Here is a 27,294-nt window from a genome sequence, read left to right on the forward strand (position 1 = left end):
CGGGTTTGGTAGCCAACACACAACTTGTCTGGTACGGCTTGTTTTGTACACGAAAGCTGATGAGCTGGGTGATTGAAACGACATCGATATCATATCATTATTATTAGAAGTTAGATTTTGGAGCGGGAAACAGTAAGTGTGCTAATTTATTTGCTAGATCTATCTCTCATACTTAGCCACATTTTCGTGTTAAAGTCGTGAATGAAAACCTGAAAAATTGCAGTTGCGCTTGGTTTTTTTTTTCTGTGCAAGCATGGCAAGGCTTAACTATCTCATCTGACCATGGAGAAATAAAACACACCATGATCTGACCATGTAACGTTATGCCTTGTAAATTAACTAGTATTAATCACGGTGATATTTCATATCCAGATACATACGCGCGTTTTTACACAGTGGGCATGAGGCCTATCAAATGTCAAGACGTATGTTATGCGTTGTTGAACATGTTGAATAGGGAAACTAGTTTTATGCATTTTTTTAAATACGTGTTTAGGCCTATAATTAATGGATTAATGCATACAGGCATGACCTGATGACTAGTGACGTAAAATTAAATTTACTTAGGCCCTATACATCATTGTTAGGGAGTGCAGCGAAACGGCACCTCTAAATTTTATATCTGAAAGCATGTACATGTATGTAAAAGTGTTTGTTTTCAATCAATGATTTCTGCCCTTTTTGTGCATCAAATTCTGTGTTTCAAAAGGTAGTGGTGCTGGAAAAGAACTGACAATATCTGTTTGCATCGAGTTTGGGGTGAAAAGTACATGTATGATGAAAATAATGTAAGATCGGAGCCACTTACACTACATGTACGTCAACAACTGTGTGCCATCTTTGTTTGTTGTCGTGTGACATAGTCTTGTCTAAGCCTAATATCTCGCGAGACTCAACCAGGTTTGGAATGATGATGCTATCATCTTGTAGAGCTTAAAATACTCTTTCATTTGACGTATGACTCAAGGCATTTGACTAAAGCACCATCAAGCCTTATTTTTTGGTTTGTGAAGACTACAAAAAGGTACATGTAGCAAAAAATGTACATTTTTCTGTTGAAAATCCCCCCAAAACATGTATAAGGAGTTGATGAAACATGAAACAGTGTTTATTTGGAAGCTTGGTACTTCAGGAAGAAAAGGAAGTTGCTTTTTTGTCAAAAATGGATGTCAAACAGCCCTTTGTGTTGGGGTGCTGTCGCGCAACTGTGCATACATGTACAGCTGTACATGTATATGGCGTATGGTTCTTCATAAAATGGACCAAAATGCAACTCCAGATGTCATTTTTCAAAACTTCTAAAAGAGTGGCTTTGATCATGTAAAATACAAATTAGCACCTTCAGATTTATAAGAACAATTATATGAGGATAATCAGGCAAATGTGTACTTATGGTGGACATTTGGTTGGCTACCAGTGCAAATCAAATGGAGTTGAATTCATTTAAAGTTTTACGTCAAAGTGTTTACACCTGAGGACTTGATTTCAAAACTTCTCTCAACAAGAAGGAGAATTCAGTATATTTTTCGACTGATGTATTTTAAAGCACCTAAGAAATAACTTTTAAAAAATACAGGCCACGAAAAAAAGAGCACAAAATTGACGGAAAATGATGAGAAAAGTTTGGCTGTCTTCATTCTCTTACCATTTATAATCACTCTCACTATACCAACATATTTGCCAAGTCTTGTGCATTTTGACCACCAATAATTATCTTTAAGTTTGACTGCATCAAAAATTTATGATGAGTACAATATGTTCGTTGCGAACGTCATATTTGACAGAATTTTGATGACGTTCGAGAATTATGACAGAAACTGCATGGCGTTTGAGAATGCCGAAAATGCTGTCACATGTAGTGCTCAAAAATTCCATGCCCGGTTTTCTTTTTGCCAGTTATTTTGGAGATAACTCCACTGAAAATGAAATTAAAATGAACAACTCTGAGCATTAGATTTTCATCATGAATTGTATTTTTTGTCTCGAACGTCATTTTTTTGCAAACATCATTCAGAATGACGGATTTTCTTTTGATAGAAATTGTTCTGAAGAGAAAAATCGCGGTGCGTCGCCATTCCGTGGAGGGGCTCATGAATATCGAATAAGAAAGAGGGCGCACTATCTGGGTTGATGTCAAACAGTCCACGATGCAGCAAAATGTTTCTCTAACGTCACCGCGAGAGATTGATGGAAGCCACAAAATCGCCACGATCGGTAATTTGGACTGCGGTTTTGGGGAACATACTTGAAGAAAATGTGATCGGTCCAGTCGTAAAAGAATGATGGTTTGGCTGTGCTTTTTGCATTCTTTTTTAAAGCTTGTGTTGTACATCGATATACAGTATGTATTTTACTCGCTTTTTTGCAGTCGATTTTTTTGACACTAATGACAGAATCGAACGACATTCGCGACTGCTGACTTCGGGACCCGATTAATTGTGAGAGGTACTTTTTAATTTCGTGATTATGGTTTTAATACATTTAAGTATTATCACCTTTCACCACATATAAATGTGTTCAATAACCTCGGGGATTATCACTCCTCAGTAAATTCTATTGGCTCGGATTTTAACAGGGAGTTCATGTCCCTGAAAATTGCTAATGTTCGAGACTTTAATTAATTAACTCCAATTAAGTTGAAAGGTTGACACGGTCATCATTGTTCCAGATATCAGCCATGACTTCCCTCATTACATCAAACATTGGAAATTAATTCACTGCTTTTCACTTCATGAAAAATGAACCCCCAAAGCTGAACATTATCTAATGGTCCATATTTTGAGGAACCTGCCATATGGTATGTGCATCAGATTGATGGATGGTGCACAGGGAGCAAGATGCAAGTAACAAGCGCATAAGCCACACAAAGTTGTTTCAATGAAATGTTATCAAAAGACCGTGTCAAACACGAACAGACTTAAAGTAACTTATGACACCTGATAGATTTAGTCCCTATTTTTATAGCTGTTTATTAACCCTAACCCCCTAGGCTCCTGCACTAGAAAGCATACTGAACCTCACAAAATCCAACAGGTTCATGTACTTGTCTATGTACTTGTACATGCAGGGTAGTGTACCAAACCTGATAAACTCCAACAGAATGCGCCCGTTGGAGTTTGAGTGATATGGTATGGATGGGTCTATGCAGTATAGGATGACTTGCACTGAACAGTACCAAACCTGACAAAATCAAGCATAGTCCAACAATTGGTACAGCAAGCCAGACACTGCACAAAATGACCCGCGTGTGTCCCAACTCACACAGAATCCAACACCATCTCCCTGGGCCTTTCATCCCAAGTCTCACAAAATTCAACAACAAGTTCCTCAGGTACGGTACCAAACCTGCCAAAACCTCACAAAACCTGCTGTTGGAGTATGGCAGGTTTTGGGCAATTAGGGTTAATGACAAAATATCACATCAAAACTATGCTTCAGTGATCTTTCACACATCACAAAAAATTTCAAGCCCAACTCGCCTGTCTGTGACTGTCTACATATGTATCCTGTGTTTATTATTGATAAAGTTATCCATAAAAAAAGATACTGTTTACTTTACACTTCCTCTGTGACTTAACTACAGATCTTTGTCCAACTCTGGCATGTCTGGAAGTGGAACCGATGAGGACCATGACTCCATGTGGTTCATATACGTACATTGATGAAAATAAAACTTGTGTTCACCCCCAAAAAGTGACGGACTGATTACACCTAATTTTAATAACAGAAAAATTCATAACTTCACAATACATGTACTTACAGCTATTGAGCTAAATTTCTTTTTAAATTCTCTTTCCAATGATATTATATTTGTGGGGGGGTCAAACCAAAAAACCTAAAAAGTGCCAGACTCCCTATCATTGTAATTTGTATAAGTGGGTGGTGGTTGGGTGGATGAGGTGCATGGTGCTGGCTCTGTCATGTCCGTCCGAACATGAAGGCACAGATTTTAATCTGCATTCAGTTTCAAGGTTTTTTCCTGATCATATGCCAAACATGATATGCAAAAAAGTCATACTGACAACAATTGTTAATTATTCAGATTAAATCTCGTAATGTACATACATGTAAATTGTAAGACATTTTACTTTCTTTTTCTGATACATGGCTCAGAGGATTGTTTTTGTCAATTGAAGTGAAGTTCAAATTTACACTAGGCTAGGGAATTGCACTTGTAGATTTGGGGATCCTGTTCCTGTAACAGAAGGGAGAGCTACATTTTAAGTTTTGAATTCACCTTCGTAGATGACTACTTCCAAAACTGTAAGCCTTACAGATAGCCAAGCACTAACTCCCATAAACACATTTTTGCTGTTTTGATTGTGACAGACTACCCTTCCATCACATTTATGCAACCAAATTTCATAAGTGCCTTCTTGGTGAAGTTAGATTTCAGGTGGGGAGGTTTATTCACCTTACAGTGTACATGTACATGTATATCCTCATTAAAATGGGGAAATTCTTGAGCATCTTGTTTTCCTGACCCCATCCAAATGAAAGCTGAGCTACAGTGTACATGTTTGATTGGTCACTGGAATGGAAGCAAATTGGACCAATCAAAGTGTGTTTTCATCTGTGGGTGACAGGAAAACAAAAGGATCGGAGCTGTGTTGCGATTGGTCAAGCTGTCAACAAGCTGTCAAACAGCTGAAGTTATTGAGAGTACGTGCTCAGTGATGCTGCTGATTTTCTGTAGTGTGGATGGACAAAATACTCAAGAATTTCATCATTTTAATGATTTATACAGATAAGGTGAATAAACCTCCCCGTGTGACATGTACATGTAACTTCACCAGGAAGGCATAACATGACATTTGGTTGCAGATAATGTAGCTGTGATGGATGGGTAAGTTGTCACATTCAAAACAGCCAATATGTGTTAATGGGAGTTAATACATGTACATGGGTATCTGTAAGGTTTGTGTAAAACTTAAGTAGTACAGTAGATGAATTTGATGAATTTGACGTCATGCTCAATAACTGTAGTGTTGATGTTGTCAAAAAGTGGCAGGGCTTTGGGTTTTGAGTGAAATTATGAGGGGGAAACTGAGTGTTTTAACACATGACACATGGTGGATTCAAATTTGCATGGCTTGGCTAGTTTATCAGTACGAAAGTCACATCTTCTCACTATTGACTATTTGAAATTTCCAAAAAATAGGGTCAGTGCAATAAAGAGAGTGTTAGCTTTGTTTTTTGGGGGAGGACTTACCAGTTTTGCAATATTAAAATGACAAAAAACTTGGGGGGGGTCCCCAAGTATACCGTACAATCTCGGAAAAAAGTAATCTGAAGTACATGGTGTACATACATGTATACCGTACGTACCGGGGGGGGGAACAGCCACAACAGTGTTGTGTTCGAGTCCCTCAGAAGCCCATCACATGCACAAGTCATTCAGTCTTGAGACAATTCACAAGCTACATGTACCTGTATTCAGATGAACTGTTTCTTTTGTCATTCTTCACCCTGTTACTTATGACTGGCCTATTGTAGAGACTTACCAGTATGAACGGACTTATTGCACATGTGCATGTGTTGGATCATTCCCCCTCACTTCTTCAAATAAAGGTGAAAATAAGTAAAAAAGAATGGATTTCAGTTTTTTTCATGTGAATTTTCTATTACTTGAAGTAAATGTCTAGTTCACCCACAGGCTCTGTTTAAAGGCTACAAATTACAATCAACAATATATTACACTACAGTACATGTACCGGTACATTGATCTACACTAAATAACCGGATAGGCTGTAATGAATTCTGTTTAATGTAAGAATAATACATACATACATGTACATGTACATGTACATACATGCATACTATACCGGTTTGTGCACAGTGTGTGCAGTGTGCAAAAGGAGCAAACAAACCCAAACTGACTCGCAGAAACATTCTAATTGTAGGCGGTTTGTTTCTCAGTGACAAGTGCTCAAGTGAGTACAACATTGATCAATTCAAAGCCTTCCACAGAGTTGTGTATTTTCCTTGTAAATTACTGTGCATGTACATGTACATTGCACATGTACATTGTACATGTAGACATGTACAAGTGTTAATTTAGCGATTGGTTTTGACAAGAACCCTTCTATATTAGTTATCACACGAGTGTGAGTGGAACACAGAATAATGTACCGGAAGTGCGTCGGTGTCCCGTATACCATGACGCCGAACATACGAGACACAGACATACATGTACGTTGTTCTGTGTACCACGAGCACGAGCATGATAACGAATTTATCTTCAAGCAAACTTGACATTCAGTGTAGATGTTATAAGGGGCCTATGCATGCAAAAGCAACAGGTTTGAATGTGTAACATGCAGAGTAAACCTTGCAGCTGACAATCGTATTGCTTTTCGCTTGAAAACAGCACAGAGTTGTAGCGCATCACGCAGGGTTTGGTATGAACCATGCAAAAAAATATAAGATACATGTCACACTCTTTCACTGTGCACATAAACTGATAAATTCCCATCTCCGTATATAAGTGTTTGTCATGTACCGTACACTGTACAGTTGCACAGTTGTTCCGGCGTTTGTACATGTACTGTACATGTACCGGTATGTGTCCAGTGCCATTCATTCTTAATACAAGAAATTGACACTGGACATTATCACATACATACACATGTACACGTTGTACTTGCACTGTGTAGAATACATGTATGATGTGCTAAAAACAGATTCGTTGGAACCAGGAGATTATTCTTGAGGCATGCTCAGATTGCAGCAATCTTAATACATGTAAGCCTTTTGCGAGTTACATGTAACTTTGACCCAAATCTGGTACACTGAGTTCTTTAAATTTCCCCTTAACATAAAAACTTGAATTCTCCTCACTAAAACCACTTTTGCTACAGTGTATGCCTCGTGATTTGGGGCACGCTATGCTTACATAGAAGATGCAATAATACACTGTTCTCGATGGATAAGAAAGGGCACAAAGGAACCAGTCCATTCCAGAGATGGTGGTCGCTATGTGAAAGCTTGCCCCGAGTCACGAGGTATAGCAACGGTGTCTTTAGTCTGCGAAATTCAAATTTTTATGTTTATGTGCAGTCAGATAACTCAGTGCACCAGATTTTATTCAAATTTAACTCACAAATGGCTTATTCAAATAACATGTATACCGTAGGTAACCCTGTAAAGGAAACAATGTTGCTTTGTTTCCAAAAAGGGTGGTTCTTGAATTTTACAAAAGAGTCTTACATGTACATGTATGTAATTTAAAAAAAAAATTGTATGGGAGGGGACAAACTGGGTCGTGGTACTGCCTTGCCCCCCCCCTCCCCGGGACAATTTATGGGACAATTTGTACTTGGCATATCTCCCCAAAGTGGTCATTAACTTTCTTTTGATATGTACATACTCGTAGACCTACACTGTACTACGTGTAGGTACTGGTACATTTTACATACATACATGTACATGTACATGTACAGTTTCTCGGCAGTCATGGCAGTAACATCACTGCGTTACACATGCAGAATTGGAATTTGTATTAAAAACCTGAATTCAGTAATTTGATTACCGAGCCTTTCCCTGCAGACTTTGATTTAATTGATCTGCATAAAATTAGTACAACATGCTGCTGTTGATTTTGAAACCATCTGTCCCATTCCAGAGTGTGTTGATCAGACACATGTTGAATTTCTAAGTTTATTTTACATACATGTATGTATGTACATGTATGTACTGGTCGGTATAACCATCTATTACATGTACATTTACAGATAGACATGATAGAAGTACATGTACTCATGGTAGAAAACATGTACGTGATAGTGTGTCAGGTTTCCCACAGTCATGAAGAATCCTGGACAAAAAGTTGTCCTGGAAAGTCCTGGAAAAGTCAAAATTCAGCTTGAAGATTTCTGTTAGTCCTGTATGTGTACATGTACTGTACATGTTTGTGCAAGGCATGGTACTGATAATGTTTTCCACACATGCACAATGTACATATACATACATCTACATGTACATGTATGTACCAGAAGTGGTACATGTAGATGAAAAAATAATCCTGTTTCCGCTTCTAGTGGATTTTACATTTACTAAATTCTGATTTATGTATTTAACCGTGAAACTTGTACTTCCTTTTTCATAGTCCTAATGTTTATTTGAGCAGATGCATGTACATGTTCTGTACACACAGTACATGTACATGTATGTGCATGCAGGAGCAAATTAAAACAGTACTGTACCAGTACATGTACAAGTACATGTACACTGTATATTAGGACAATATACACTAAGCATATTGTGTATTGATATGCACAAGGTAGGGACATGTATAGTACAGGTGTCATTAGCCTATAGGATATGCCAATGACAAGTTGTTACCAGGGTACAAAGGCTTATTTGCCATGGATGAATAATGGCAACTAATCAGGCTCTGACCTCAGAGAGATTCAACCGTTACTGTACAAGACTAGGAAGTGGACACTTTGTGACGTACACATGTATGAAAACATCCCCGTATAGTGTACCAGTATATGTCAGCTGCCTACACATGTACAGTGTATGTACACTTACATGTATGGTCAAACTGTCTTTTCCAGGCTTCCTTGGGTGACCCTTTCCACTCCCCAGGTAATTTCTTTTGGTTTCCTGAATTCTCCAAAAATTTATCACCATTAAGTCATATAAAAAAAAAAATTATACATGTACATGTACATGTAATTGGGATAGAACTGGAAGTATGCACATGGACATGTACATACAGTACACGTATATGTACGTGCATACTTGATGTGCTGGTACATTATCAAGTCACACATGTGCGTACCTGGTACCGGTACCTTGTACATGTACTACAAAACCAGGAATGGCTTGGGGAAGAATTCAAGCATATATCCCCCTCCCTTCTCCCAGAACCTGTACGTGTTGAGTGAGCATGTACATGTACATGTTCAACTTCATGCCAGTGCCATATGATGTTTAGGCAGTTAGGCCATACATGTAATGTACAGTACATGTACCCTGTGCATATATACATGTACTCGTCAGTAGTTGCATAGTGCCAATCCTGCAAACATGATGCAAGGATTAACTGTCATTGTACCTACATAGTGTACATGTACATGTGGCTGCACATGCAATTAAATTATAAATTGTGTATACACCTGTATGTACCTGTACCTACATGTACATGTGTATGTTTATCCACCTCTCACGACTTGTGCTTGGGTACTGCACATACATGTACATGTACCTGTATGCACATACATGTAGGTCATTCTATAAATTAGGGATCCAATTTTTTTCGTGTCCCTGTCAAGTCTAACCTAAAAATTAAAAATGCTTGGAAAAGATTTAAATGCTCACGCTTGAAACGACAGTACAATAACCTTTTCAGAAAAAGTAGCAAAAAGATTAATGTAAACTCTCTATTCTGGAATAAAAAAATTCAGGGTTAATATGCCTGCTGCTTTTAAGGGGTATTACACTGTACCTACATGTACATGTATGTACGGTACGTACATGTACATGTAATGGGAACAGACTCCTTGGTAGTCCCAGCAGTCAAGCAAGGTATAGTACAAGTATTTGAGAAACGTTGGTGTGGTGTGTGTCAAGTGTGAGTGATCACTGTGGATAATATTGCCCCAGAAAATCACCAACCTGTATGTTGTCCCTTTAGGCCTAAAATATTCCCCAGTGACCTTCTAATTTCTTGTGTTTTCACGTGGTCAATGCATTTATCTTTTCACTGAAATACAGTCCATGTCAACTTATGCGCAAAGTGTGTCATGTCAGTAACTGCGCCAATTGTGAACAATGTATTGCCTAATTTGTTGTTGGTCAAGTCTGTCTGTATAAAATGGCTTGCATCAAGAACGGGTCTTCAGCATTAAAACAGACTGAGGCTACCGGTACATGTATGAAACACAGACAATGGAAATCTGACAAAGTTCAAACATTTAGTTCTAAACCGTTGGTAAGATTGTTCATGACACTGTATGATGTTATTCGCCCTTATTTCCTGCAACCAGAATCAAATCAGGCCTGTGATGATAGTCAGGATATGTTTGACTTACATGTACATGTACATGTAGTCCTTGACACAATTACCCTCTTAACATGATTACCCACAGTACATACTGGTACATTGTAACTTGGGTGACAGAATGCTAAACATGAAACATCTGTCGGTAAGTTGGTAAAATTGTTGCCAAACATCGAGTAAGAAACCTTTGTCCATTAGTGGAGAGTACATGTACCAGAGGTCAACCAGGGATCTGTCTAATTCTAAGCTTTCATGCAATGATGAAATTACCCACCTACCCACGTAACTACATGTACAGTATTTGATGGAAAGTTGGAACTGAGATGTCATCGGGCATTTTGAAAAACTGACTTTGGGAAGATTTGTTGTTATGATATTTTTTGCATACAAGATAACAAGGCTATAAAACAGTCATAAGCAGGGGGGGATACAAGGCTTAAATTTTGTGATGTGGCAATGTAATGTTTTGAAGGACAAAGTTACTTGGGTAATCACATTTCTAGCAGGTGGCATGAATTCAGAAGGGAGCTTGCAGTGGTCTTGTTGGAACTCAAGTCTTCAGACGCCACGAATATACCGGTACACATGTAGCTTCATACTCGGACTGAAACAGAGAACAAGCAACAGTTTCCGGCTCCTCAGGAAATGTCATAATATCTAACACTCTGTAAGGGGCTCAATTTTTAGGGTTAAGAGAATGATAAACCCATCAACCAATGGTTTTCGTTTTACATGTATTTCTGATATCTATGATACAGTACATACTCGATAACATCACCAATATCTTGTACAACTTAGTGATTGTTGGTTGTTCATGAAATAATCATGTACATTATACATGTACATGTAAATTTTGTCCGTCAAATGTATGTTCATGTAGAAAGACCAAGGTACATGTACGGCACAGGCATTAGTACATGTACATATATGTACATGTACAATATATATATTCACAATTCTGTTGATTATTAATGAAGCTGAGAGCCAAAGGCATTATTTGCTCCATGCCTCTTAGATTTCATCAGCCAATCATCATGCGTTGCCAGGGGCAGGCCTACATGTACCCATGTACACGTGTACCATACTGGTACAATCTCTTTTGTTCACATGTATTCCATTTGTATTATAACTGTGGAACAAGTATGAATGTTTCTGAATGTCAAATGTCACACTCAGATAATCTACATGTACATGTAAATGTACAGGTACACAAATGTGCACATTTTTACCATGAAATGTGGATACCCAAAATCCACTTAATAAGTGAAGACACCTGCAGATACATGTTACATGTAAGCCTACTTCTTTCGTAGGTTCTGCATACGTGTACATACAACTTTTTATTGGTTCTTGTACATGAACTTTAAACACCTGGTGGTAAATGAATTTTTGCATCACAAAATTTCTGAAAAATTCTGAGAAATCGTGCACCCACCAATGTTTCTGACACCTGCAGGAATAGTGGTTCAATACTTGAGTGGTCTACGAAGGAGTGTGAGAATTCAGCTTTTTAGCTGATTTCAGCTTTTTTTGAGCAGATGCTGACCCAGAATTTCAGCTTTTTTGTACACCTGGTCTGTAAAAAAGTATGGGAACTTTTTACATTTCAGCTTTTTGCTACATGTAGCTGTTTTCAGCTTTAATTTTAAATTGATGACTGTAAAACGGAACTTCTGTGATCTAATGTGGATTTTTGTCTCTTTTTCCTCCACCATAGTACGGCACCCAGTTTTGGGCGAGTGACATCCTTGTCCTTTCCCACCCTGTAAGGATGCTGTTGCGGCAAATCAAGATGGTGCTGAAACGCGTGGCATTCAGTGTCAGGCCAAGCTTCCAGCTGGTCGTGATCATCCTGAGTGTGCTCCTCGTTGTGTGGGTGCTGGTTTTGCTACAGAGGCCCCTAGATACCATGGTGTCCAGCAAAAATGAGAAAATAGAAGTGCCAAGGCCCTTGGAATATGCACGCACAAACCCATATGACACACAAATAGAAAGTGAGTAGTGTAGTGGTGATGACTCTTTTTATGGACAGATGGAGGGGGTCACTAGAGGGGGTAAGGCTAGCCTATCCCAAAGGAAACTGTGGTTATCATTTTGTTTCATATGCGTGATAACACAGCTTGCTGCTGCAGCAGGCCTTTATCAACATGCAAATATACGTGTGCGCATATATGCATTCGTGTATTAATTACTTACATGCACATGTACAGGTACACCAGCATTTGATCTGCATGAATTCTAATCACCTGTTTTATTTTCATCGGTACAGACCTCCCACTGAGTTTTTCCAATGTTTTATTGCTTGAAATAAGATGTGGCATCTTCTCTCTCGTGAAGACTAATCTGGCCACTAAAATGGTTAGCAAAACCAAAGAAAAACAAAAGGTCAAAAAAACTTTTGAGACAGATAGCTATTAAAACTGGAAATGTTTCCAAACTTTTGGTAATTTATACATGTGTACGGTATGGTATGTACATGTGATGATGTAAAATATTGTTCACATCAGCTTTCCTTCTATTAAAGAATGAATGGGCCTCAATATACATGTATGTGCATGTATCCTTCCAGGCTCCAAGACCCTATCTCAATGCATCAGTTTCATCTGTTTGGATTGTAAACCTTAACATTCAATCTTTTATGCTACATGTACATACATGTACCGGTACGTGTAGTTTGTATTTTACATGACACCTGCTGACATGTGTACTTGTTCACCCACAGCTGTTTACAAGCAAGGATTTCTAGGATACAACACATCTAGGTGAGTGTACCAATCACCACTGATTCCTGTAGTTTCACGCTTTGCGTAGTTTTTCAGAAATTACCTGTAAACTAAAGTTTTGTTCTTTGAAAGATCATTAACAAAAGCAATAACCACATTTTTATGACTTTGTTGTAGTTAGTTCTGTGAGCAATTCGTAATTTATCAAATTACTGGTAGTTGTGCCTAGTTATTGCTCCCAGAAAATTAACCCATATTCCTAGACTTTCATCGTAACAGAAAATGAAGTCTATTTTCCAAAATTGAAGATAGAATTTCTTAAATTCTAATCCTTGCAGAATCTTTCTCAAAGCCAAAAAAAGCCGTATATTCTGAGAGATTTAAAGACAAACTGCAGGAAAGATGTTGTGAAAGAGGAACTTGAAGTCAAGACCTAAAACTTTCATCTTGTCTTTGTCCTCACCCAGAATACCAGCCCTGGTGTATCATCAGGGCTACTTCCTAGCATTCTGTGAGGCCCGGAAGGAAACCTACAGGGACATAGGAGGCATGGATCTGGTGGTCCGACGAGGCCGGCAGAGCGGCTGGAAGGTGAAGTGGGAACAAGTTGTCGTGGTCGCCAGTAAAGCTGGCCACAGGTAGGAAGAGGTTTAAGACTCAACTTGAACCTTGACGGGCTGGTTTTAGTGATGGTCATCTTTGACCATGGGACATTTGTGTTGGATGATTGCGGTAAGGGACTGCGGTGGTATCCGAATGTCAGTGAGAGAGGGAAACTGTGTTTTCTTGTGAAGAATAAGGGCTGATGAAATTTAACTAAACCCCTGTCAACTAATCAAGCACCAAGATGTAGGAGCTGTTATTGCCAAGTGTGCAAAATGCATGCGAGTGTGGCACCATTTCATTATTAGTGGTGTCTTCTGAGATGAGGCTAAAATGATAAGCAGGTTCAATTGATGGCTGGGCCACATCACTCAGTGCACCAGAAGCAGTGACTGTAACCGTTCAGTGAGCTTCTCTCACCTCCATTCGCATTGCAAATGTTAAAATTGCTGCTCAAAACTGAACCTGAACTATAAGACTGCAGATGCTACTGTACTCTCTGTGCCACTGCAGAATGTTAAGAAGAGTAAAGCCTTGTCATCACAACCTGATTCTTTTCCTCCAACCCGCAGACTGATGAACCCCTGTCCCATCGTGGACAGAGACCTAGAAGCCATTGTTGTTGTCTTCATTGCCATTCCCGCCCACCTGAACCAGTGGACCATGGTCGAAATGGGCTTTATACAACAGCAGGTCATGGTTACCAGGGTAAGTAGACCGGTGCAGGGACAGGGGGCTGCCCTGCGTTTTCCTGAATGAATGAATAAAGAAATTCAACCCAATGCGGATTTTGTTCAAGAAAATCATTTCACGTGATTACATGTACATTTATGAATGTGATCACATGAATTTCAAATGACAAAGCGTACTGTGCAAACACATTCCTGCAGATGTTTCCAAGTTGCAGGGGCTAAAAATATTGTTGAGGCACTGGAAAGCCCACAACTTTCTCATCAAGCAGATTGCCCCCGATAAAACATAAAAATATACTAATTTAACGGCTAAGTTAAATGTTCTACTTTTTGGGATTACCTTTTGTTCCTGGATGCCAGAGTTTTGACAATGGGCAGACGTGGACCTTTCCCCGTGACATCACAGACAGCACCATTGGCAAGATGCACATCCAACCAGGAATATACGCCCCAGGTTAGAACGCCTGCACAGACTATACTTGCAGTACGAGTATAACGTAGTTTGTGTTTGATGCTGGATCGAGTTGGTTGAATCAAATCAGACTTCCCCAGTCAGCCATCCTTTCGCATACACTGTACACAGTCTTCGCGCTCAGCCGCTCACATAAATTCTTATAAGACGCCCTATTTCATAGTTTTTCTGCGATGTCCGGCATCAACATGTGTCATACATCACCAGTCAGTAAGTCCAACTTGACGGATAAGCCAACCAGACCCCCCCCATCAGTGATGTGCAGTTATTCGTAATTGCTTAAGAATGATATGATATTGCATAATGTATACGGAATTTCCACCAATCAAAGTAGTCAGACTTGGAATTTCCACCAATCGAAGTTGTCAGACTTGTAGATTCATTATAATAGAGGTATGCACGATGTAAAATAAGTCCAGCAATTTGATTGGCTGCTACCAGTTTTGGTAGAGGAGCCCATTCACTGTGTACAAACGGCTGGCAGATTCGTCAAGTCAGGATTTCAGAACTCACAGTAACAAGTGGACATGAGGGCACAAAGCGAGTAAATGTAACACCGCGCAGCTCCATATCCAAGGCATAAACGCAGACAATGTCATGGAAGATCCCATCTTGAGTCAAGTCTAACTTGGTTGCTGAACAGAAAATCTTCGTCTGTGACCCGTCTTTAACAAAATGAGTGGCAAGACTAGAGTCAAGTTTGAATGAAATAATCTTTTTAAAGAAATCCTTGACAATGAGCTGAAGCCAGACTTTCAGCACACGGGGAGCGCTGCAGCTGTCACTGTGACTTCCCTCAGATCTCCAGAGTGATAAAATGAGGTTTCCCTATTAATGACTCTGCTTTACTCCCAACAGGTCCTGGCCATGGTATACAAACATCCTCAGGGAAACTCATCGTTCCAGGCAATTATTTTGTAAAAGACACCTATGGCTCAGCGCTCAGTAAGTATATTTGCATGCTGTCAGCTTGGCTGACAAAAAGTAATCGTTTATCAGATTAATATGAAATGCTCAGTTAACCCCTTCGCGCTGGGAATGTCTTCCCGAAAGCCGACTCCAAGAATTCCAGCCTCGCTTGGCCATGAAGGCCACCTGCCAAACCGCAAATTCTCAGTTTGTGGCCCCCATGTGCTCTGCTCGCTTTGAAGCACATAGTGAAAAGGCTGATTGTTCGGTGGCATTTGGCTCTGCTCACCCTTCCACATTCCTGTTGCCTCTTTTCAAATTGGGGACTGTTGTGAAGCTGGTGATGATGATGCAAATTCGGTCTTTTTATTTCTGGGCTACACACCAAGGCCAATTCTCATATATACAAGAGCCAGGGTCTGCCTTCTTTCACCGTGTTCACTCGAGTGAGGGCCGAGAGTAATAGCTGAAAAGTGGGCTGAGGATCTCAATTTTTACAGCGTGTCTAGCCGTGCCTGGCGCAAAGGGGTTAATACATGTACATGCAGATTAACACAAAAATTACATGTGCACAGTAGCCAGTGCAAGAGCAACAAGTGTTTAGAGTTGAAGCAGTGGCATTTCATGGAAGTGCAACTTACCAACCAGATAATTTATTTAAGGAATTGCACACTTATGCACAGACTATCGTTACTCCTGTTACTGCGTGTAGCATTTTGCTCTTGTTTTGATGCATGCAGAAAGTAACCATACCTTTGACAACAACACAAACTATGCCAATGTCATAATCAGTTCAGACCACGGCCAGTCGTGGCACCTGGGCGGGAGCTTACCCTTTGAGCTTGACCAGACCAGTCGCCCCATCCACACCTCTGAGCCAATGGTGGGGGTAGGAATGTGGCACAACACCTAAAAAGAAACAGACAGCCAGATAGATCTCTGCGGCATTGCAGCCATTTTGGTGTTGATTTTGACCTTCACATGCTGTCAAACGTCGAATGCACACGTGAAAGTCCTCAATATGTTGAGAATTGCATATTGCAAGGTTAGCCTTTCAGCCAGTGAGATCACTATAATTTAAACCCCCTCTCCCATTTTACATCAGTTTCACATCAGTTTTGGAGACTGAAGTGTCTGCCTGCTTGCACATCTACAGTATCCCTGAATGGCAAAGTGGCCAGAGTTGATATCCGATTTGTTGGGCGTTAAAAGCCAATCATTGACAGAGAAGTCATTGTAAACAGAGACAGTCCAGAGACTCGTTAAATGGAACCTTGAGTCCGAGATTGCTGCAATGCCATGAACATTTATTTAACAACTAAATAACTGTAAAACATCTCTTCGTATTCCTGTTTGTTTCTACCTTCTCCCCTCCCCACCCCCACATACACATATCTGTACCTTTCTATATCTGTTCCTTCCTCTGTAATGTCTATTCTCTACCCCATACCGTTCTGGGTCTTGTTGGCTTTTCACATTTCCCTCCTCCAACCTCTCCTTCCAAACCCCTCCCCAAATCCCCCTCTATGCGTTGCTGGACAGAATTTGAAGAAAATATCCATGACAGCGCCAATTACGCCAACGTATTAATCAGCATGGACGGTGGCATCTCATGGAGCCTAGGGGGCAGTATACCCTACGGAACGGACTCGTCTGGTTGGACCGTTCACAGTAATGAGGCCATGGTAGGATGCTGTAACTCAGCTTGCTCAAAACTAACTATGTATAATTTTATTCTCTCTGGGCGCTGAAGGTGTTCCGTCAAGTTCCTGCATGTTGCATACATTATTACAATCAGAAACGATTTCCTAAAGACACTGCAAGAAGGAACTCACGTTCAGTTTTGAAGTGTTTTAAATATCAAACAAATGAAATTGACTGCTCCAGAACTAGAGTGCCAACTTTGCCATCCTTGTGTGGACTGCAGAACAGTACAGGTCCACACAGTGGAGGTTGTTTGAACCTTGTGTGGACTAAGCCAGGTCCGCAAAGGTTTTCACCTCTGAAAAAAAAAAACAGGTTTAGAGGCTTTTTGGAGTAAGGATTATGGGGTAGTCAAAAAAACTATCAACAAACACCCAACTTAAAACAATGTGTGCCGTTCAAAGCAATGTGTACTTCAGTAGACCTTTTCTTAACTATGCAAGAAAACAGGAATGTCCGCATTAGCTACATGTATTTAGCTTCAGTGTGTGTGTAGCTATCCAGCTGTATTCTGGCAACTTCCCAATTGTTCCCAGAGTCTTTGCTATGTGGTTCCTTACAGGTGTGTAATAATAATATTTATTTGGGGCAATTGAACATGCAACAAGACAATCACAAGACACAGTGGGCCACCCAGGAGAACATAAAGTTTAAAAATAAACTGTCGCCAAAAGGCGTATGTCTCCCATGATGTATGTCTCCCACATGCATTCTGAATAGATAAAAAATAAAGACTTATTAGTAGTAACCCCCCCCCATCATTAAAGAAGGGAAAGATTGAGTGGCCGTTTAAACCTGGACACGCACCAGCAATTAAAGGACCAAACATACAAACAGAAATTAACCACTTGTGCAGCACTTTTTGCAGTTAGAGCACTACTTGAAATTGGAGCTGGCGTTTGTCGGTTAGAAAGCTTCCAAATTATGGTATTCTCCTGCCATCCCAACTGGTTTGCAATTTAACACAGACAAAACTGCCACTTCTCCTGATGAGCGGAATTCTGTGGAATGCGTTTGCGTCAAGTGAAATTAGATTGAGAAAAGAAATGAACCACCATGTGTCTGTCCTGTGTTCATGCTTTCTGTTTTTTCATGGCAAGCTCCATCCTCTTCTGACCTCTTCTGGAATGTGAAAAACCTCTCATGCAATGCACATTTCCTCATCTGTCCCTTCAGCACCTATCACTGTGTGTATTAAAATCCCTTCAGTTGTGGTTTCATCATGAAAGCCTTCCTCTTCTTTTTGGTCTTTGAAGCTAAGTTATTTATTTTTTGTTTGTTTGTTTGCTTGTAATTAAATGAAAAATATGCATGACCTTTGATGTGTTTTTGGCATTCACGGCCAGTACTTGTGTCAGTCGTTGGCAAGGTTGCAATGGAGTCCATAACAAGTCTACATGTACATGAGCAGCAGGGTGAACGGATGGTACAGGAGGGCTTTTTGTCAGTGTTCATGTACTGTATTTCTTGTGGTGGGCTTTCAGAGACTTGTTGGGACTTGACTTCAGCTAGTAGTGTGTGATTGGTTTTGCATTTTGGCAGTTTGTCATTGTTATAAAGCATTACAGCTTTCGATTACAGTCGGCATATAAACAGTTTTTGTTTGGTTTTTTTTTGCAAAAAGCACAGCTCATCCTGCATAGGATTTTGTTACAAACAGGATAGTGGAAGGAATATTGTATGCATGGAAATATTTTGAAAGGGTTTTTTTTATCAAAAAAGCAATAATTTTTCATACCTTTTAAAATCCCACCTTTTGGCTGCCCAGGTAAGTTTCGAGGGGTTTACAATGTATATAGACCGATCTGGTGACTGGAATCAGGAGCCATTACTGCGGTGTCCCCACGTGCTTGAACAAAAGAGATGCACATTGAATGCTTCCTCAGCAGCCAATGGGAGTGCACTGCTAATCAAAAGCATGTGCTCATCAAGCTTACCTTGCGCGCACCTGAGTGACCAAGACACCGCAGTAAGAGCGTCAGGGAATTGGTGTATAAAGAGCACAACTTGTAAAGCCTGTGCAGAAACAAGTTGAGTTCAAGCGCACCCAGTGTTCTGTTTGTATTTGTTCAAATTTCATATTATATTTTTTAAAATGAATATACATGTATCGTATTTTGGAAATACACTCATCTCTTTCTCCATGTTTTCTCCAAAATTTCAGGTGGTCGAGCTTAAAGAAGGGGTTCTAATGCTGAATAGCAGAACCTTGCATCCAGACCAACCTCGTGTGCAATCCCGAAGCAACAATGAGGGTTATTCCTTCTTTGCAGGAAATCTTGTACCCGAGCTCATCGAGCCAGGATACAAAGTGGTTGAAAACCAGTCGCTGGCCTCCAGAATAGGAGGGTGCCAGGTATAATTTGCAAAAGGAGCTTGTTACCAAAAGTGCCCATGTGACCCCACCTGAAACATGAGTTGGAAGTGTACAGAGTTACTTTGGAGTTGAACTACTTTAGACACTACTTTAGGAATCTTGTTCTATGTGAATCGATAGGAACCCGCAATATGTTTCTCTCACATAATGTCAGTATTCACCAGAGTGCTAGGTTGAGTGGCACGTCAAAACAAGGACATCAGTTTGCTCTTTTTGTGTGAAAATGCATGCAAAATGACTGAAAGAAGTTGCCTTGAAACCCATTTTGTTGGGTCTGCTGACATATTTGGAGTACATTGATAGAATTTTAGTTCCAGTTCGATTACAGTTGACTCTCATTCACACAAACTTTGTTGATTCGCATTTTAGTAACAGTGAGCGTACGGTCTTGTTTCCAACTATGTTTGTGTGTATGATTAGGACTTGGTATCCCTGTAATACAAAAATACATTACATACATCTACAAGTACATCTAACAAAAAGAGGTTGGGTAGCATTTCTTTTAATAAACGTCACCTGTTGTTTGTACCAGGAGCATGCTATAATAAATTGTCTGCATGTCGTTTGCCATGAGGCACATGTATACCACGGATATTCAAATAAAAGGCAGGACTTGATATATCTAAGAATAAGTTCTAAGAAATAGGTTTTAACTTCATTACCACTCCTTTTTTTCTGTTCCATACAGGCTAGTCTCATTGGCTTCCCTGCACCTAACTCTGCAAGTATACCAAACACCTGGTTAGCTTTCTCAAATCCGGCATCCATGTACCGTGAACGCATGTCGGTCCGGCTAAGCCGAGACGGCGGCAAGACATACTCCAGCCCCTGGACGATATACCAGGGTCCTTCCGCCTACTCGGACCTGACATACTTTGAGATAGAGGACCCAGACACGGGACTGAAACTGCAGAACTTTGCCCTTCTCTTCGAAGGTGGCATAGATGGTCCCTATGAGAGGATCATGTTTAAAATGTTCAACCTGGATGCTCTCCAGTCCATGGTCCATAGGACGGTCAGACAACACCGGAATGAGGTGGACTGGAACAACAGTGTTTGATGTTTGATTCCATTTGTTCAACCAGACTCACCTTCAAAATAATGTCTGATACTTTGCCCAATATGCATTTGTACTGGCTGCTGTGGACAAAACTGGAACTGTAACGTTGACTAGATTATTTGCGGATGGAGAGATACATTCATGGATCAGGCCATTGGCGTCTGCGCCATCCTCAGCCCTGTGCGGAACTACCCCATCGTCAGCAGAGGAGAGAGAAGCTGGCATGGAGTGTTTCAACCAGGCACCCTGGGCGCATGCAACCACTGTACATTCCAGCCGAAACCATTTCCGCGTCCCCCCTGCGCAGCTCTTGTCGAGTGCACTTGAACCCTTGCAGGCACACAATGTGCTCTCACCAAAGGGACACCGTTGCCGTAATAAGGCACATCATCTCCTTGTCACTCACAGTGTAGATAGGATTTTTCTCATGGATGCACCTTGGTATCTTAGTCTGAAGAGCGTGGTTTTCCGGAGTGGCCATGATTGGAAGACCAGCAAGATTTCACCCTTTTTATACTGTGGTGTAGCCTCTCATTGTTGGTGTATTCACATGAAATAAGAAGGAAAGTATTACATTGAGATCTCATGTGGAAATACCAATAAGGATAAAATCAGGGTTGAAAAAAATCAGGGCTGCAGACATTTTCAACTCTTTACATCCATTGATTACCGTAGTCCCTAACCATTGAATCCAATAAAGTCAAGCACTGGGATATGTGATGGAATGAGTATAGCCAAACACAGGGACCATATAGACCCCTTGCAGTTGGTACTCAGTAATAGTCCCTTAACATGGCAGAGAACCACTTAAAAATGTGATGTACTATCCCCTCCATGGGGGATCTATATGTCGGCGAATCTACATGTATATCGAGGAAAGATCCACAGTAAATGTTTTTTGGGGAGGGGGATCAAACAGTTCTTCAGCCTGAGGTAATTCAATGGTTCCTGGGGTGTCATGCTAAAGTTTTGGCCAGTTTACTGAGGGGGTGGGGTTAAAGTGCCATTGGTGCAAAAAGGGGGGTCATACGCCCCTCTTGAACTGCCAATGCTCGATGCAGGACAACTACAGGAAAAAAGTGATAGATGTTTGTCACGTCCCTCCTCCAAACCTGCACGTGCCCCTGGAAGTCCCCACTTCGCAGTGGTTTTTGGTACATGTAATTCTGTTACTTGTCCCTTGAAATTTTATTAACCGAAAATGTTTTTAAAGAGAATAAGGGAAGAATCGTTAGCAATATGTGAACTTCCCAGGACAGCATCTAACTCAGTAATACCAGTCTTTCATGTTTACACAACGTTTGTTGAGGTAAACAACAGTTGATCAACAACAGATGTGATCATTCAGGAAGTGCATACACGCAGTTCACCATCTTGCACGCGGAAATCTATTTTTCGAGTTGCATTTTGATTTCTGAGACTAGATGTATATAGAAGGTTCTCTCACAGAGGAATATTTAAATTCAATTTATCATTTGTTTTTAACAGTTTTCATTTCCTTTTATCCATTGTATTTTGTGAAAATTGCTGCTTTCAATGCAGGTTTGTTTTTAACCCTAATTCCCTTGACCGTGTGAAATCTTATAAGAGTCAGTGTTCTCGTCAAAGCAGCACTCGTTCGTGTGTGTATGATTCCCCATCAGCAGTACATCTTAAACTGGTAGGTCACAGTGTAAACGGCTGATGGTATCGTCATCAAGCTCCATAAGGCCAGGGCCACTGTGGGGAGACTCATACATAGGGCAGTCCATGATATGCTCTGAAGTCAGTTTCTCTCCACAGGCACAGCTTGGTGATGCTTCTGCACCAAACTTATGTAAGCAGCCTCTGGGTTTGTCTTGCTTATAGTGTAATTTGACCACCAGAATTGGAAGCCATTACTGCGGTGACACAACGCTCTTGGACAGGTGGTACGCGCACGTTACATGCCCCTTCGTCCAATAGGGTGTCGTGATTTGCCAAACGCGTCTAGCTGAAGAACGTGCGTGTGAGTGCGGTGGCACTGCAGTTATTACGTCTAATCGGATTAGTCTATTGAAGACTCAGGAATGAACATCAGGCATGTGATGGATGACGTATTTGGTAGAACTAAGGCTATTGAACCAGTGAGCTTGGTACATATGTAGAGACTGGTATTGGGAGTCATCCATGCCTCCAGAGTGCTCGATTACGTCCTTCAGTAGGCCCCTAACAATCCCACCCACCTGTTTGAGGGGTTCTCCAAGACCGAACACCCCCCATGTTAAGTTGGGTCTTCAGATTAGCACTAGAGTGCATTTCTTATGTGCCTTCATCCACACCACATATGTAGTGGTAACTCTAAATGTCAAATGTGATTTGCATGCAGCATTTAATAAGTGTTCTTAATTTTTACAGCTTATCCGGTAGTTTACAGTATTTGATTGCAGTCGGTTTACACAAAGCTACAGTGTTTAATGCAGGGGTGCGCAATGTATGTGTATATACAGTAGAATCTCGTTAATAAGAGGTCCTTTGGACATAGCAAATTTCTTTGTTATAACAAGAACCCTTGTCTTATCAGGAATGAAAACAACGAAAAACAAAAGATTAGGACCTAAATTTGTCCTTGTTATAAGCAGAATCTTGCATTAACAGTGCTCTCATTAACAAGTTCGACTGTAGTTAGATGTAGCGATGCATGTGCAGGTGCTGAAATATTATGGTATACATATACTGTTTATTCCAATTGGAGTTGCCCTGTGGAATGGAACATTCCATCTGCCAACTCATGGAATTGCTGTTTCCATTGGACTTACATGTTCATTGTTGGTTTTATACAATGCCTGAATATATCCCTGTGTAACCTGTCCCACCTAATAAAATACCAGTCAGAAATTCAGTTCGACATCCAAATTGGAACATTAATTTGCTAATGGAATAGAACTTCTGTCTTTGCAGTGCGTCTGCACCATCCATTAGGTCAACTAATTCAAATGACGCAGATTTATTCAGCACATTGTATAACATTTAATACTGTGTGTGATACAACTTTCGTTCTATTGCAATTTTACGTTTCTTTTGTATATTTCGAACACCTTTAAATACATGTTTACACATGGCCTTATTTATGAATGCCCTCCTATAATCGGATGTAGAAATTGTAGTTTGTTACTATAAAATTATTTGAAATGCTCTGTACATAAAGCTAGTCTTCAAGATTCAATTCCACCAAATTTAATTTCACAGTTGCTTGAAGTCACAATCAACCATTCTTGTGAATATGTGGGCACCAAATCCAGGCCTGTGGATTCTTATTAACCACTTTTTGAGCCAATCATGTTAGTTCAGATTATGCATTTGGGAAAAACTTTTTTCTGTTGGAAGAGAAAAGGAGACACTTGTTCTCATAAATCTGTAATATATTTTGGATAAATTGTTTTCCCTCACATTGTCAGATTGTACCATATGTATGCAGTGCGGATGAGTGATTGTTGAAATTTTTATAGTGCCATTTTTCCTTCATGTCTACACCACTAAAAAGTTAATGAAAATGATATGCTATCAATGATTTAGGACGACACTGCACAACATTCCATTCAAATCATGGCGGTATTTTATTTGGGAAGGTTCAACAGTCTGGGAAGGCTTGACAGTCACTTGTGAGCACAACCAGAATTCTGCATGACATCTGTCTGCTAAAGATGTTTTTCTTTTTACCTGCTATTTGTAAGGACAGCCATATTTTGCAGAAAGTTTACGCCATCATGTTGAAGGGGGGAGGGAATTTTCATTAAGAATTTAACAGCAGTATTAACTTATCGGCATTATTGGGCATTTAAACTGTTAAATGCCAATGTACTTCAACTTTGTCCCCTCCTAACTAGTTCAATATATGTATTTGCTTGGCAGAGAAAATTCTGAAATACACAAGCATAGTAGAGCAACAATAACATTTGTTTTTCCCTTCAAATTGTTGTCTTGCCACAGTGTAATAGTGGCTTGCTGTGGCAAGATAGTAGCTTGTGAATGGAACAGCTGGCATATATGCACAAAAACTGGAGCAAGTTTCCAGGGTCGCCAGTGACACAGATCCTGAATATTTCACATTCACAATGAATGCTGAAATGGGACTGCAGCTTTTATTCTCAAAAACACATTTCAGTGCACCGATCTGTACACTAAATTTGTACTGTGTAATAAAACTTGCAAATTTACACGGCCAATGGTCTACCCCAAGTTGTGGCTGCACAAAAATTAAGTTTTCCAACGGTGGCAAAAGGCATGCTAATGCTGTTTGTGTTATAAACAAAGTCAATGTATTCCTCAAGCAGTGCATTATGGGTAAGACCTCCCTGTAAATACAAAGCTTTCGGTGTCTTTGATAATGCATAGTGTGATATTAAATTTAACAATTGTTGGATCTCTTGACAACCCAACTCTGCGAAAAATCTATGGTGTTAATTTGACACCCTGAGTGTCCAAATATGAAAAATACTAGTCTAATGTTATTCTCTATGTGGATGGTGAAGGTGTCAATTTTACACTACAGTTTTTACACTACTATCACAACTGTGATAAAATTGCAGGTCAGGTAGTCAATAGGGTCTAAAAACATTGCAATCTAGTATGTAAGTGGCCATCATACGGTAATGGCAACAGATGTTTGAATAAAATGAAAGCAAAAAGTGTACACGATCTATTTTTTATTCATTTCTGTAGCTATGAAGGAGTCATGTGATGGACGAATGGAACAAGCTTGCACATTAAATTTGTAACAAAGACAAAAAGGTGAAAGGTCTTCGATACCAAACTGACCATTTCTGCTTATTTTTGGAGCACTTTTGGAATTTCAATCTGATTTTTCTTTAAAACTTAAAGGTAGATTTGCCACATGAATAGTTTTTGCCCATACAGTCCTGAATATTCTGACTGCTGGACTGCTCTAAATCATAAGTACACCCATTCATTGTGGGCCGGCCCGACCATGCAACCACAGCAAACTTTTGATATCCAAAATTCTTTGACTTCTTCATGCAAATGAGCTGGGTTTTGGCTTAATTATTGCCCTCCACATATTTCCGGTGTACACAGTGTAAATAAGGGAATAAATACATGTATGTGCTTTGGTCTTAAATGTACATTCCAGACCGGCTCAGGAGAATGGACGAGACTAATGCCCAAGCTGCAATTATCAGCGTTCGTTCTCCTGAGCACGGTCTTAAACATCAGTTTAAGACCAGTCAAGCACATACATGTATTCATCCACCTTTTATACACCTTTCTATTCAGAGAGTCAATAGAAGTCATCATATGATGGATTTTGAACAACTTTGTTACTTTCATTTTCCCGAACATCCCCTCCTGTCCATTTTTTGGTATATTCCTTTTGAAAGTTGTCCAATGGAATGCCCTTCAGTGAACTTGGCACGTGTGTTAAATGTTAATAACAGTCATGTGACATGTTTTGACCAATACAAGTAGAAAAATTGTCCCAGGTATATATGAATATGTATTTAATTAATATGACCAGCTGTCTTTTATGACTCAAGTCAAGAATCTATCATGATGAGCATGGCATGTCATTCTTTCCTGGCTAAAACGTAAGATGACTGAATTTGTAACTGACCACCTAACTTACCCAAGCAGATGTGTTGCTGGCTTTTGGTCTTTCTTAAAAAGTGCAAAAATGAATAACATTTTAAAAACAATCATTCCAAAATTACAGCCTTTAAATATGAAAATATGGCTTGATCCCTAGCGCTCGTCCATTGAAATGCTCTGGAAATTATCGACGCCCCTGAAAAGTGAAAGACAAAGAAATTGACACGAGGCTATTGGCTACAAGTACAGCAGTCATCAGAAATATCTTTGTTGCAGTTGCCAGGTCATAATGAATTTCTTGGGGGTCAACAAATTATTCCTCGCACAGTTCAAAGAGGTAGTCATACATGCTATTTTGTAAGATTAAGGTCATGTTATTGATCTGAAAGACGATATTACAGAGGAGGTACACACTTTTACACATCATATGAGCTATACGTCTTCAAAACTCTTTCTTTTTGAGACGATTTCTTGATTCCTGCATGCCATTTCCCTGAGTCTACATTAACCCCTAAATGGCTGCTTTGCACTTGAAAATGAATATGATTGCGTCTTCGTGCTGCAAATTTGCAAAGATTTGAAACCACTTCAACTCCAACGAATCTCTTCCTGAATGTTATCTGACATCAAATTCGCTTGGATCCCTTTTAAATTCGCCTGCACTCACGAACCGGCCTTTAGTATCACATCTACACAGTTAAGGATTACTTACTTGGCCTCAATCCCGTTCTCCTCACCAGCCTGAAGATTCTTCTTGGAGCACCGACCGCGGAGGGCACAGTACAGCATATTCAGAATTACTATCAGCAAGAGTGTCCCGCCAATACCTACTGATAGCCCAACAATGAGTGGTATGTTAGGCTCATCTGGAGGTCCTTCAGTTGGCCCTACAGGGGTACATCTGGGCCCTGTTGTACCCTCTGGACACTCACTGTAGAGAAAAAAGACCCAAGTTGGTTCAAATGACAGTATACTAGTGGTTCAAACCTTTCGCAACTGTGCACGGCCATTTTCAACTACATGTACATGTATACCCTGTGGTGCTCTTTGGCAATCACCTAATGGTAATCTTAACAGAAACAAAATGGGGGACCCTTTACCAAACTTGACTGCTATTGTAGCAGTTTAACAGCAATTACAATAGCATTCTGACAGCATGTAATTACAACTGTAGCATTCACCG

At 40.1% G+C, this 27,294-nt stretch overlaps 2 protein-coding genes across 7 annotated transcripts in view; one reads left to right on the forward strand and one right to left on the reverse strand.

Moving 5' to 3' along the window:
• Positions 1-25,200, forward strand: LOC110990601 (sialidase-2-like). 2 transcript variants are annotated; one of them, XM_087134253.1, is made up of 10 exons: positions 1-132; positions 11,727-12,003; positions 12,732-12,767; positions 13,196-13,370; positions 13,908-14,043; positions 14,388-14,481; positions 15,358-15,444; positions 16,951-17,093; positions 19,277-19,468; positions 20,178-25,200. In XM_087134253.1, the coding sequence occupies exons 2-10, from the start codon at positions 11,781-11,783 to the stop codon at positions 20,547-20,549; spliced, it is 1,458 nt and encodes a 485-aa protein (XP_086990379.1). In that variant the 5' UTR covers positions 1-132; positions 11,727-11,780; the 3' UTR covers positions 20,550-25,200. The 2 variants fall into 2 exon arrangements, with proteins under 2 accessions (XP_086990379.1, XP_022111372.2); XM_022255680.2 differs by lacking the exon at positions 1-132 and adding an exon at positions 8,204-8,592 and having other exon boundaries at positions 12,732-12,771; positions 13,200-13,370.
• Positions 24,101-27,294, reverse strand: part of LOC110990576 (uncharacterized) — a 27,310-nt gene continuing 24,116 nt past the window's right edge. For all 5 annotated transcript variants that reach the window (XM_022255636.2, XM_087134252.1, XM_022255662.2 and 2 more), the window contains exons 22-23: positions 26,824-27,042; positions 24,101-26,307 (exon numbers count right to left, since the gene is read on the reverse strand). In XM_022255636.2, coding sequence (XP_022111328.2) covers positions 26,265-26,307; positions 26,824-27,042 — 262 coding nt within the window. In that variant the 3' untranslated portion in view covers positions 24,101-26,264. The remainder of the gene's footprint in view (positions 26,308-26,823; positions 27,043-27,294) is intronic.

The sequence above is a fragment of the Acanthaster planci genome, linkage group LG03 (assembly GCF_054643075.1).
Source record: "Acanthaster planci isolate LZ-2023a linkage group LG03, COTS_SCS, whole genome shotgun sequence".
NCBI lineage: Eukaryota > Metazoa > Echinodermata > Asteroidea > Valvatida > Acanthasteridae > Acanthaster > Acanthaster planci.

What these genes read in the sequence shown, in the direction of transcription:
- LOC110990601 (XM_022255680.2), top strand. Translation starts at nt 8,524, where the DNA reads ATGTACACTTACATGTATGGTCAAACTGTCTTTTCCAGGCTTCCTTGG. An exon ending in TGACCCTTTCCACTCCCCAG is followed by an intron (nt 8,593 to 11,726) that starts GTAATTTCTTTT and finishes CCTCCACCATAG; the next exon opens with TACGGCACCCAGTTTTGGGC. An exon ending in CACCTATGGCTCAGCGCTCA is followed by an intron (nt 15,445 to 16,950) that starts GTAAGTATATTT and finishes GTTGCTGGACAG; the next exon opens with AATTTGAAGAAAATATCCAT.